This window comes from Hevea brasiliensis, chromosome 3 (genome assembly GCF_030052815.1).
Source record: "Hevea brasiliensis isolate MT/VB/25A 57/8 chromosome 3, ASM3005281v1, whole genome shotgun sequence".
NCBI classification, from domain to species: Eukaryota; Viridiplantae; Streptophyta; class Magnoliopsida; order Malpighiales; family Euphorbiaceae; genus Hevea; species Hevea brasiliensis.
This window is the reverse complement of record NC_079495.1, coordinates 531,999-546,306: the sequence shown is the minus strand read 5'-3', so window position 1 is coordinate 546,306 and position 14,308 is coordinate 531,999. Positions and strand designations below refer to the sequence as shown.

Below are 14,308 nucleotides of genomic sequence, written 5' to 3'. Positions count from 1 at the left end.
CTACAACTTTCATGAAGAATACCAACCCAAATTCTGTCCATAACCTAGTCATTTTGCCACCCAAAATTAATAGTCCAAAACTGCCAGAACCAAATTAGGTACCTAGAAATCTGGGTTAGACCAATCCCGCCAGCCATGTTCAAATGGCCATAACTTGGGCTACAAAATATCAAATGGAGTGATTCAAAAAGAGAATTAAAGTTAAGACAGTAAGGAACAAGTTTTATGAAGAACACTTTGACAAATTCTAACAACAACTTGACCAATGGAATAGTGCAAAATAGGACACAAAATCTGAAAATTTACAATTGGGCCTAGGAGACCTAAAATTTGAAGAAACAATCAAAACCAATAAATTAGGCACCTAAAATGTGGTATGTAGGTATAATTGGATTTACCATACCTATTAAGTATAAGAAAGTCAATATTTTGACTTGAATAGTATCATGAATAGTCTAACACCCTCACTGCAGCCATTCTCAGATATATTCCCATTGCTCAAGCATCGTGTCATCCGGATAGCGTAATGTCCGAACTATATCTAGACTAGAGTGAGAAGTCATAAATAACTCAAATAATGGTAAGAAAAATCTAGAAAAAAAATTTAGAAATAAATTATAATGAAGTTAAATGAGCCGGTACCCTAGTGATGAGTAACCCAGTGGGAAGTTACGATCCTCGCAGCTAGGAGCCCTAAACCAAGGAGAAAATTTATGAAATAATTTTTGAGACTCTAAAGAAGAGTCATTGAGGTTTCTATGGCATTATAATGCCAAGAAAAGGCTTAGAAATTTTTTTCGATCGGTACAGACAATTTTAGCTCAATAAGCCAAATGAAAGGCATTTTGGTCATTTCGTCTTCGGAGATGATTTTTGACCGACTTGTCCAGTTAAGTAAATAATTATTATGACATAAAATATGAATAAATATTACTATAAATTAAATTGAAATTGAGTAGAAAAGAAAAGAAATTGAAATTAAATTAGATTTATGACCTAAGCATGATACAATTAAAAAGCAACACCCAATCACAATTTGATAGATTAAATAAAGGGATAAAAATGAAATAAAAAGGAGATAAAAACAAAAACCAAACAGCCATCTTCCTCATTTCCTTCTCATGGCTGAAAATCTCTCATCTCTCTCTTCCATGAAAAAAATTTCTTCATCTCTCTTAATTTTTATTGATTTCCCTCCACAAAACCCTAGACCTCCTTCATTAAAACTTGTCTACACCACTTGGGAAGGTGTTTGGCTGCCAAGAAAACTAAAGAAAGTGAAGGAAATTGAAGGGAGAAATTCTCTCCAAAGAGGTTAGTGCCTAATATTTCATCTTTCTTTTTAATTTCTTGTTTAAGAACATGATTTAAGTTGAATTAGTAAGAAAAGAAATGAAAATTATGTGTATATATATACATCCCATGATTTCGGCAGCCATAGATGGGTTAGGGTTTGATGAATTCCTTTGAATAAAAAATGGCTTTATAGCTGCCCGTAACACTAATTTTATGATTAGGATAATGAAAGGTAAGTTAATACATGAATTGAAATGGTAAAGTTAGGGTTTGGGCACAAATTTGAGATTTTATTTATATATTAATGAAAAGAAGTTGTAATGGGCAATTAGTGACCATTTGGTCATGTTTGAGTTGGAAATTGAGTGAATGGTGCTAAAGGAATGGAGGTTAGGCATGCTGTCCAATGTGTCCTGTAGGTCTGGATATGAGTCCATCATGTTTGGGCAGCAATAACTTGGGTTGTGTAGGTTCAATTGGTGCAAAGCCAATTGGACATGAAATTAGACACATAATGACATAATTTTGAAAACTTATCCAGAAAATAAACTTAGGATGCTCTAAAAATTGACCAAATCTGGACAACATACATTCTACCTTGGCAAAATGACCAAATGAACAATGTTGATTCATTTGGTCATAACTCAGTGTAGAAATGTCCAATTGACCTGAAATTTATGTTAATGAAAAGCTTAGAAAATTTAGAACAACTTTTATGTTGAACACAAACTCTAATTCTAGACTTAACCAAATGAAATTATTGGATAAAATTGAATTATCAAATCTGGCAGAAATGGTATTCTTTCCATAATTTCTGGGTAGATATCAATCCGGCCAGCCTTGCTCAAAGTGGCATATCTTGAGCTAGAAAACTCTAAATGGAGTTATTCAAAAAAGGAATTAAAGAAAACACATAAAGGAACAACTTTCATGAAGACAATGTTGCCAAATTCTTACTGAAAAATTGACCAATGGAACAGTAAACCAAGTACTTGAAATCTGAAAATTTTAAATAACCAACCCTAAGCTTTGAAATGGAATTGGCAACCAATGCCAACAACTTTAGAATGCAAATGTGATATGTTGGTGATATTAGAACCAATATACCTATTGTCTATGAAAAAGTCAATATTTTAGTTGACTAATGAAATGAATAGTAGCCATAAAAGTTCAATTTCAAAGAATTACATAAATTAAAAGTGTTAAATGCCCTAATAGGCCTAGTGTGATTGGTTTGGATAGGTTGGCATGCCAATAGGGTTCTGATAGCAGTACTGCATATGGCTTTATGCCATTCTGTGATATGATAGCCTATGGCTATACTGATTATGATGTTATACTTGGCTTTATGCCTTATTGCTTTTATGGCTTATTAGCCATTCTGTCTGCACATCGGAAGACACACTGTGACCGATGGTGTGACGACCCGAGGTACCTGGTACCCAGTGCTGTTTACCCGTTTATCCAGTCCGGTCAATTTGTATAGGTTACTTAGGCATGGAAAAGTATAAATGTAATTGAATTGATTATTAAAGGAAGTAAGGAAATTAAATATCAAGATAAAGAATAAGAATGATTACAATAAAATGAGGCTCAAAATCATCAAAGAAAACGATTAATAAAATGCTAGAAAGAATTGAAATAAACTGGACTGATGATAAAAAAAAAAGTTATCTATTATTGAATGCACTATGAACTTTAATTATTATGAAATAATTAAAGATAATCTAGAAGATATTGATTTAAATGATACAAAAAGATTAATAATATAAATATAATTTAAATAAATGTTACAAATGTACCTTTCATAATAATATTAAGTTGAGAATAATGCTATTAAAATATTAGTATATTGTATATTCTTACTGTAACCTTATGAACTAAGTACCTCCAAAGAGGACTAAATTAGAAAAAAAAAAGGATATTAAATTTTAAAAACCTTATTGAAGCATAATTAGATCTAAACTATCTGAACCATGTTTTATTACTATCTGTATTTTGTATATTATTTTATTGTTATATTATTGCACCTCTAAGCAGCAATGCTTAGTGCGATGGATTTGTTTCCTCGCGCAGGTACTGAAGGTAAAGCCCAGTGAATATTAAACAGAGATTTTGAAGTTCTGATTTGCAGAAGTGTTTGAAGAATTCAAGGTTGTCACCTTCTCAGCAATGCATATAGATAGGGCCTATATATGTCATAATTTGTATGTTGTATAAAATGATTAGTTATAGTATTGTAATGTAAATTATGAAAGTGTAATTAATAGATATGTGATTTAAATTAATAAATCGGTTAATTCATATGTGATTAAATTGTATATCATGTACCTTAATGAAGATTGAAAATTTTCATATATGAGTTGAGCATGAATGGGAATGTATAGAAATGGATATCAATAAAATTGCATAGATTTGAATACGGAATTGAAATATATAGATGATGCATGAAATGATAAGATTTTTATTTTAAAATATTATTGAAATTTTCAAATAGGTGAATAGTAAAACACGTCAAACGTTAATAAAATAGGGAAAACTCCGTTAGTTTCTCCGTTGAAAAATAATTGATATTAAAAGATAATAATTTGAAAATGATTAAAGGAATAAAGTAAGATAAGATAGGGTGCTTCGGCACCGAATGTAGCACGTCTTGCTCGGCTACACTGTAGTCGGGTGAGGAGTGTTACAAATAGTAACATTGAAATGAAAATTTTCAATAGCGTTAATTTACGCATATTAGGACTATAATTGAGTATACATGAATTTAATTATTGAATTTATTGTGAGATAAGATACTGAAACACTGTAAATTATGTGTTTCAGCTAAAAAAGACCCAGAAGGGATAAGGAACTGAGTCAAGGCCTAAAGGCGATTCACATCAGATTTGTGCACAATAATTCTCATTTAAGTATTTTATTCTTGAAAATTTGATTTTTGTTTTAATTATGAATTATGCTGTCATTTTATGATTGTAAATATGACTTTGGACATTGATTAGATTTCTCATAAATTATTTGAATAAATCATTTTGAATTGATTTTGTGTTCACACTTAGCATGTAATACCACATTATTCCTCATCCATTTATGGGGTTGAGATCAATTATTTTCCTCCCTCTCTAGCTTACCAGTTAAGGTCGAGATCGGATGAGTACTCATTAGCTAGCTAGCCACCTCCCTCATTGATTTCGATTAATGAGGTGGTAGATTGATTTGTCGTAGTGTTCAACACGGCATTGATTAGAAAATTTGTGTTATAGCTTAAGATGTGTATGGATTGGCAATACTGAGTTATTAAATTGTTTGACTAAAATTGTGTTATAATGAGTGGTGAAATTTGTGAAAAGAAATTGTGAATTGTTAATAAATGTTTTACATTACGTATTTTATATTTTATTATGTACCACTAAGTACTTTTATATTTAGCGATAGCTTCTTTTACTGTCGTAGATAGAGGCAAGGAAAAAACAGCAAAGTGAGCTGTTAAATTGTTGGGGACTATACAGAGACTTTTATTCGGGTATTTAATTATACCCTTGTAATTATTTGATGTAAATAATTTTGGAGTCATATGTATTATTGTAACTGAACAGTTGTACAGTCAATATGTAATCATATTACCTTTTGGGTTTTGATGTTTGTACATTTAACTGTAAATGTAAGTTACTTATTTTGAATGCATTGTACATAGCTTATTTTGAAATATTTGAGATAAAAATTTTATTTTGAATTGTGGAGATGGATGAGATTTGTGTTGATATGAGTTTTGGTGGTTGATTTGGTGAAGTGTAATATTATTGGAAGTGTTTTTCCTACAGGTAAAATTTTTTGTTTTTCTCAATTACTGCTGGTACTGTGCCGAAATTTTTCCAGAATTTGCGGAAAAATAAAATTTATAAAAAATTTCACATAATTTTTCAACTTCAATTAAATGTTTTTAATTCCTACTAAAAATGCTCACCACTTCCAAAAAGTAAGAAAATTATTTTATAATCCCTTGTAGTGTATTTAATGGGTTATCGATAGACGGAATCAGTAATTCATTAGATAGAGGGGTAAGATGTGACATAATTGGTTGATGGGTAGTATAGTTTTGAGCTTGTAATTGATGATTATATTTATTAATGATAGTGAAAGATGGACATGCTCATGAATGTTACCCTATGTTAAGAGGGTGAACCATGTAAATATTAGTATTTTATGTATTTACTTAATTTTTTTATGGTTTACGTGCTTCCACAGTGCACAATAGTGATGAATCCTATGAGGATGCGCGAGAGGAAGAAGCTAAATTGTTCAAAAATCATCCACTTCTCTCCAGGATTGATAAATCTATGGTGGGTATTCCAGCTTCGGCTTAAAAATTGACTCAAATTCAAGCAACTAGTGAGAAAGATTAATGAAAAGCTGAATGCAAGCATTTTGGAGCTGAATAGGATGCCTAAGACCCTTTCCTCACCTGCTGAAGCCATGACAACTTTCATGGGCATTGTTCGATCAGCTGAGGAGTCTCTTAGGAAAATCCTTATTAGAGGAGAGTATGATGAGTACCTTGATGATCATCATATGTATTGTACTGCTAGATTGGTTGAAATGCTCAAACTTTAATCAACTTCGTAATTGCCCTAAACGTGACCCTAGAAGGAACTTCCTTGTGGAGCAGATTCGTTTTCTGGAGGAATCAATAGGGATAGAACTGCCAAATTTCCCTCCTCGCACTGCCTTCCTGAGTATTCTGTAAATAGAAAGTGTGATAGTGTCTGTTTTGATGCATCACTCTGAGAATTACCATCAGCTTCAGTTATGTACCAGACGAGCATGCCATAATCTTATATCAAAAATGAAAGAGCAATCTATCAGTTGGGTTACAAAAATCGTTCAAATGGAGAAGATGACATATTACACCTGCAATCCTGACTACATGAGTGAATGGAACAAGCTCATGAGCCAACAGGATACATTCAGGGATAAAATCCTGACACAATGGTATTCTAAGGCAGAGATTGAAAGTATTAGAGAGGTTGAAGCTAGGAATTTAAGAGCATATCAGAATGTTTTGCACCAAGCTTTTGACCTGAAGATGAGAATGACTGCTTACTGGAAGGTTGTATTGAGGAGATTGGCATTGGTTGATTCTATGGCTCTGCATTTGCAGTTCAGTGTTCAAAATCTAGTGAACAAAGAGATGGAAAAGGAGATCATTAGCGAGTTGACTAGTAATTATGGAGGTTCAATAGAAAGAATGCTGGAGGAATCAACCCAGTCGCTGGTAAACGTGAGAAGCTGAACATGAGCATCAAGTTGCTTGGAGAGTCCAAGAAGGTCTTAGGAAATATCATGGACAAAATTGCTACCGATAGTTATTAGAATGGAGCCACTCTTTATCCCTCTTTTGTGTGTTCTCGGTTCATTACTCATTTCAAGTGATATTTTAAAAAATATTTTTTTATTTCACTTTATTTATCATTTATTTATATAATTTAAATAAAAATTTAGCATTAATTTTAGCACTTGGAATTTTTATATTAATAATTTAAAATTAATCACAAAATTAACATTTAATGAAAGTGTTTTGTGCAATAATTTTACTCCTTCAAGATTTTTATAAAATAAAATTTCAATTTACGTCGTCCACTCCTAATTAATTTAAAATATTTATTATTTAAATAAATAATCTTATTATAAAATTTAGAAATAATTCAATATTTTATGAAATTAGAAAAATACATATTAAATATATTTAAAATATAGTTGGCTACTTCGCACGAAGCAAAACAACTAGTAATTTTATTAATATTTATTTATAAAAAATAAATAATTTATATAGTTTTCAAAATTAATTAAAAAAAACACAACAAAAAATTTAAAAAATTAAGAGATTATTTAATTTAACTACTTATTTTTAATTTTTAACTTGAAAAATAAACAGTGGAATTCAATAGCAAAGCAAACGAATCTTGCAGAAAACTTTCATCCAAAAACTCCCAACATCAGGGAGATGGAGAGCAAGCTGATACTTAAAGTAAATTAATCAACTATAATTTTTTATAAAAATATGATATGTAATGTTTTCAAGTTGTTGAGACCTGAGAGCTTGTTAAAACGCGGACATAATAATAAGGTCTCTTCTCTTGCACCAATAATAATAAGGTCAAAATAATTAACTTCTATCCAATACATATGAATAATCAGAGAGAGTGAAATCAAGGACAAGAAATCCTATTGGCTCAACAAATAATAAAAGCTAAATACCTTATATCGACAACAAAAATAGGGAGTTCTGGTACACAAAAGTACCAACATTGTCAATTCTGAAGGCAATCTTATTTTAATGTGTTCAAATTCTTCTAGTTACACCACCTTGGCAAAAACTACACTATCATATGGAAATTAAACTATATTAACGAATGGTTAAATAGACACCAAGCAAACCTCGCAAGATATACACACTTTTTGGTTGAAGGCCTAATCATGTACAGAATAGGATCAGCCATTCCTACTGGCGTTGGTGGAAAAATTAACATCCATGTAGTTGCGGATCTTAGAAATCAATATAAAACTTTCTTCCACTATTAGATACTTCTTGGCTGTGGCTGCTACGAGTTGCCTCTACTGAATTTCAGAGCACGCAGTGCAGGAAATGCTAGGAGCTGCTAACTGTTCCATTGAAGCAGCAAGATATTCTAGCTACACACCACCTGATTACCGTGAAGAAAGAAGTTATTAGGAGCTTAGGATCTAGGTAAGGCATTGGGCAAAACACAAAAGAGAACAAAACACTCACTAGTCAGCAATTTGTGAGTAGCAAAACTTCAACATGATATATCATTGGTTTGGTTCTTGGCAGTTACTCCCACTGTTTTGGTATTGATGTCATAGGAAGACAGGACATTTCGCTGAATTAACCAAGGAGATCAACTAGCAATGTCAAATGCTAATCATTTAACTAAAAGAATATATCTAAAATGAATCCTATCTCAAAGATATTGTAAAAGGGCCATTTTGCGTTCTAAATTATAACTAGACCAAAGTGCATTTGTGACATGAGAGAAGATTATGAAGAGAGGGATTCAGAAGTCGATGATTTTGATTCACATGCTTCACAAATCATAGTTAGCCAAACAGTCTTTTCACAATTTGGAATCTCATTCATATTCAGTTCCCACAACAGCATACCATCTCTTTTACATATTTGTCTAGGACAGAACAAGTAACTGATTTCACATTTGAATCCTCTGCTTGAACATATATCTTCACCCTCTTGGTAAAAATAACTGCTCTCGATTTTTTTGTTTGTTTACTACCCCTCTCAGCCTTTCTACAATATAATTCTTTCAATTACTGAACTTCATTTGCAAATTGCAATAGACTTCTATGGAAACACATAAAACCCTTAACATACAAACTCTCTTTAAGGAGAAATGATCGATAAAAAAAGTCTTATCAACACCAAAATTGCCACTTCATGAAGCAATACATTTTTTTTTAAATTCATACAAGCTATTTAAACATGCACTTATTTAACATTAAAAAAAAAAATGAAATATGTTAATTCCTTATCTGCATAAAGTAAAGAATTATTTTTATGTAAAATTCTACTATGTAGTACAATTGCATGGAGAACATCATTGTTGTATAAAGATCAAAAGTAGGACTCTTTCAAATTCAATGAACCAAGATAAGTAAAACAAGTAAATGTACCAAGGAAGTTTTTTAATTCTTTTTCTAACATATCAAATTGTGGTACATTCTTATCAACAACCAGTTTTATGCAGTTACAAGCTACAAAAAAGAGCAATAATACTTACAATTGGCTCAAAATCTGGGCTAGACAAGTTAACAGTGAGGTTCCTCATCAATAACAAAACCTGCAAGTCACCAAATGGCATTATGTATATGTATATTTGGAACCAAAAAAAAAAAAAAAAGAGAATCACATCAAATTTAGTGTTTGACCAAATTAATTAAGACACCAAACGTCTACAGTACTAGTAGAACTTTCAAAAAAAAAAAAAAACCCTTGATCCCATCATGGCATCTCCAACTCTGGAAATAGGGACAAGATTTTATTAAATACTAATGCCATTATCAAATGAAAAGTATTAAATATCATACTTTGTTGACTGCAATGCCAGGTTGAAAATTTTAGCCAATTTGCAAAAACCAAACGAGCTCATTAAACTTGCAAGGAGGACTACCACAAGCCATGCATGAGGTGAATTATGAGGCTTCAGATAATCATAATATTTCCACATCAGAATAAGTTAATATGTAGGTCCCAACCCAAGCAGATGGTTCTTCACTTATGATGAACTATATCCAAATGTAACCAACATGCCACCCCCAAATGAAAGCCACTTCTTAAGAGATGAAACTAGAACACCTAGCATGCCATGGACTGTCAATTTACAAAAGGTGTTAGAAAATAACCCCATAAAGTCTGATTTTTAAAATAAAATATATCAAAATATTGTACATACAGCAGCTTATGAGGTCATTCTACTCTTATATGTATTTTTTTCTAATTCTTAGTTAAGTTCAAGCATACATGAGATTGGTTACATCTGATCGCCAGTAATATGTAAATTAAAAAGCAAATACCCTGTGAATATATTACTAGTGTTCAAAAAGATGCCACTACTTCATGTCCCAGGTGCAATTAAATACCATGCTTGTGCAAGAGGTACATAACTCATCTTCAATCATGGTGGGACATATATGGCACAATTCTCTAGATTTCAACTTAAAAGATTAGCCACTTTCCTCCACCATACCAGGCCATTGACCATTTTTCTTTATCTGACTCTACCAATAGCTATCTTCACACAGCATCATGCAATAAATGCATCTTACACAATACATAGGCAATTAAAACCATTTTCATCAAATTCCAAATAACTTACAGTTTCAAAATTTATAGGGTCCATTTCTTTGAGCTTTTTCACATGATCTGTGGTGTCTGGATCAAAAACACTCCCAATGAAATTATATACTTCAGCAAAATCTGGTAAACCTGCAAGCCATCAGTGGGACATGAAAGGGAACCCTTTTTCATAAGGTTGATGGAGAAGATAAGATGAGTCTAGAAGATTACCATGAAGCAGAGGAGCCTGTTTCCCTTGCCTTGGTATCTCAGAACTTGGCAGTGTTCTATTTATGGTCCCCGGGCCACTAAGGTTATTGTTACTTATCCTTGCTATGCCCTTTGATCCAATATCAGCTGAATCAGTAACGTTGTATGGCATAAGAAGTGCTGGAAAGTTTCCTCTAGTAAAGACAGTCTACTAATACAATAACAAGAAATCAACACAAAAAGAAGTATGCATGCCTTCAGCTCCGTGAAGACTGCTAAATTCATCTTGCGATGGCATGATTTTGCTTAAGGTAGTATTTATTAGCATGGAAGCATCATCCCATGGAGCATACCCAGGTGCAAAGGTATTTATCGAAGAAGGGTAAGCCATGGATGCCGCGAGCGGCACTAAAACTGCAACATCAAGAGACAACATGTGCTGTCAACAACACAATTCTGTAAAGGTACAATTGAATGCGCCATCATAATTAATGAGAGAAACCAACCATTTTTTGATGCCTTTTGAGGATAAGGATGAGCAGCTTTGCGCTTAGGGCGAGGAGGCGGGACATGTGCAATTGTCCCATTCTTTTGGACCTTCAAAAAGTATTTTTGTGCATGACTCCGAATCTAAAAAGGCAAATAATCAGTAAAAGACCTCCAAAAATGGTACCCAGCAAAGAAGAAAACAGTGTACTCAAACCTGGATTACTGTCTTCGAACCCACAAAATCTTCTATCTTTTTCCAGTCACGATCAAACCTATATGAAAAGACAGGGTGCTACAAAATTCAGGATTCAAATCCATCATATAATTGTTCTGAAAAGTAGAATAAAGCATTTAAACTTCATTTTTTTCAATATGCAAACAGTGGAGTTAGGGTCTGTTTGAATGAGGGTGAAGGAGGGCTAAATAAAGGTAAAGAGGGATAAGTAATTATTTTACCTCTATTTAGGAAAATGTGAGTTAATGGAGGGTAAGGATAAGTACACTCCTTACCCCTCAAATCTCAATTTTTTTTATACCCCAAATTGGTGTGTAAGGAGTGATAAGGAGGGAGAGAGGATAGTTATCAATATTTCTATTTCTATACCCCTTAAATTTACCCCTCCTTCACCTCTTCCTAAATATAAACTATATACATTACATCTCCTTACTTTCCATTAATTCATTTCTTTTTTATTGTAACTCTCCTTACTCTTTCCATTCTTTACCCTTTCTTACCCTTCCATTACTTACCCTTCCTCACCTCATCAAAACAGACCCTTAACGGAGGCCATGACCCCCCCACCCACCCACCCACACAACCCCCCACATCCCCTCCCCCCCCCCCTCTTTCTTTCTTCCCCCCTCTGAATAGCTCCATTTCTTTGTATAGTGCATTGAAAATTTTATCTGATCTCTTAAATATAAAGTATCTGCCATCAGGTGTCTAGCTATCATTTAAACCTCATAGCTAGAAATCATTAAATATTTTTTTAATTCACCATCCAACCCTTTAATTTTGAAAGGATTACTCCTCATAATTTCTTGTTGCATGTGAAAAAAATGATTTATTATGTAAAATCATATAAATGTGCTATTATGTAGTATGTTTATTTTTCTTTCTTGATATATATATATATATATATATATATATATATATTTGCCCCCCTTCATAAGTTTTCTGGCTCTTTCACTCCAACTCAATATCTATTGAACTAAAGTATGAACAGCAGTGCAGTAATCATAAAACGGAGAATTAAAATTAGTCTATAATTAAAGTCAAAATAAGTGTAAGTCAAATCAAATTAATTACGAAATATGCTCTAATCCATCGGCTATCGCACAGCTTTACCCATACATAAAACCTAAGGAGATAGAGAAAGAAGAAGAAAATGATGATGCAAACAGACAAACACATCAAGATTTTACAGCTTACGGCAAATAAAATTCACTTATGCACAAGCTCGATAAATGAATCAAGTCATTAAAGCACCTGACGTACTGCTGGACAATTATTTCGCTAGTGCTCAATTCACTCTTAAGAAAATGAGGGAAAATCGAATTGAAGAGTAAGAGGAAGAAGAGAAATTAAAGTATGAGAACCGTACAGTTGAAGAGCTTCGAGGAACTTGTCGTGCTCTTCTTCGGTCCAGCTCTCTCGAGACTTGGTGATGGTATAGGGCTTTCTCACCTTCTTGCCAGAGCCATCGGAGGTAGGCGGTGTCGTTGATGTCGTGGTCGTAGCAGATGATAAGGTGGCCATCGATTGCGGCGGTTGAGCAGGAGGAGGAGAAGAAGGAGGAGGAGGCGGCGGCTGCTTCGCTGATGATGATGATGATTTGGTATTAATCATTTCCCCCCTGCGACTGCTCTATTTCCAAAGCAAAGCATGGATTTGTGTAGAGGGAAAGAGAGAGAGAGACGTTTGTGAGTGTGCGTAAGAGCACGGAAATTGTACAGGTTTTCCTGGCGGGCTGGGCAAGTGTGTTGGCCACTGCAAAGTGATCTGGTACCTTTCAATTAATCGCCCACTTCGACTCCTCGTCTACGCCGATTTTATCGTCCTTGAACTCATCCTTGACGGAGACGGCAGCCAATCATTTGTTTGAAAACAAACCACAAATGATCTCTCCGGTTAATTATTGGCAACAATAGAGCATTAACCACTAAAAAATAATATTTTTTAAATATAATAAAATCATTTTTATTTAATTATAAAAAAAATAAGACTTATATTTTTAAAAGAAAAAATACATAAACACCGAATTTATTTAATAATATCCATTTTTTCTCTTTAAAATTTATAATTTATCGATTCAAACTAATTTTAAATTAAAATATGTTTTAATATATACTTTTTTTAAACAATAAACATATATAAATTTATGTTGCTCCAAACTTCATAAATCTATAAATCAATAAATAAATAAAAAATTTTATTTAAGAGTTATCTTTTCTTAATTATATATATTTGTCTCATTAATAATTAGAATGCTTATGTTTCTAATTTAATATGATTTAAGGTTTAAAGAGGAAGTAAATGATAATTAACTTTCTTAAAATGATTTTGACCTAATTTAAGTTCATAGTCATTTAGAATTATTTAATATTATTATCAAAATAATTTTAGTTAATAAATATTAAAATTGATTAAATAAAAATGTTAAAAGTAATAAAATTTTAAATTATTTTTTAATAATACTTAAAATAGTATTTTTAAAAATATATATATATATTAATTTTAAAAGTTAATATTAAATTTGCTTTAATATTAGAGTTTAAAAAATAAGATTTTTTTAAATATAATAAAATATTTTTTATTTAATTATAAAAAAAATTAATTATAAAAAAAATTATTCTTATAGAGAGGATACGTATGAATTAAGTAAATTAAATAATCTTCTTTGTTTGACAGCGGCACCGATCTTTTAGAAATTGGAGCGGCAAATCGCCAAGTGGAAATGAGAGTGGGGCCCGTGAAAGATTTGCAAAAGGTTAGTGTGAGTGCTTGTACTCCACTAATAATACATGGTGTGAAGATTAGTGGCCACCAATTAATCCTCAACGCTTCTAGATCCAACGGCTGAATGTTGATCAATCGTATCCCGTGGCGAGTAGAGGACTAAAACTTTTACCAAATTTAGAGAGATCAATTGACATGTGGTGCGCTGATCTCCACTGGGAAAAAGAGGGATGAGGCCTGCCTGCTAACCGACCATGATGAAACACGGATGTCGACGTAGGAAAATTTGTGCACAGCAGAACAGGTTTGGGTAGGTTGTGTCAAATCACAGGCTTCGAGCTACTAGCAATATGCACAAACTGCATGAGCATAAAGTCAATATAAGAAAGGCCCCTTCGGTGTTTCACATCATTTATAAAAATTTATATATTAAATTTTTGTGAAAATAAAAAATTTATCAAAATTATTATAATTTTAATAATAATTTA

The 14,308-nt window shown here is 32.4% G+C and overlaps 1 protein-coding gene and 1 pseudogene across 1 annotated transcript; one reads left to right on the top strand and one right to left on the bottom strand.

The window, feature by feature from the left end:
* The window catches only part of LOC131178794 (dynamin-related protein 4C-like), a 28,814-nt pseudogene extending 21,932 nt beyond the window's left edge, over positions 1 to 6,882 (top strand).
* Positions 6,883 to 7,534: 652 nt separating this feature from the next.
* On the bottom strand, positions 7,535 to 12,804 carry LOC110655017 (protein REVEILLE 8). Its single transcript, XM_021811177.2, has 9 exons — positions 12,466 to 12,804; positions 11,076 to 11,133; positions 10,879 to 11,002; positions 10,628 to 10,786; positions 10,394 to 10,519; positions 10,203 to 10,312; positions 9,108 to 9,167; positions 8,084 to 8,195; positions 7,535 to 7,997 (listed from the first exon to the last, which is right to left on the bottom strand). Exons 1-8 carry the CDS (start codon positions 12,708 to 12,710, stop codon positions 8,112 to 8,114), a joined length of 966 nt encoding a protein of 321 aa, XP_021666869.2. The 5' UTR covers positions 12,711 to 12,804; the 3' UTR covers positions 7,535 to 7,997; positions 8,084 to 8,111.
* Positions 12,805 to 14,308: the final 1,504 nt, after the last annotated feature.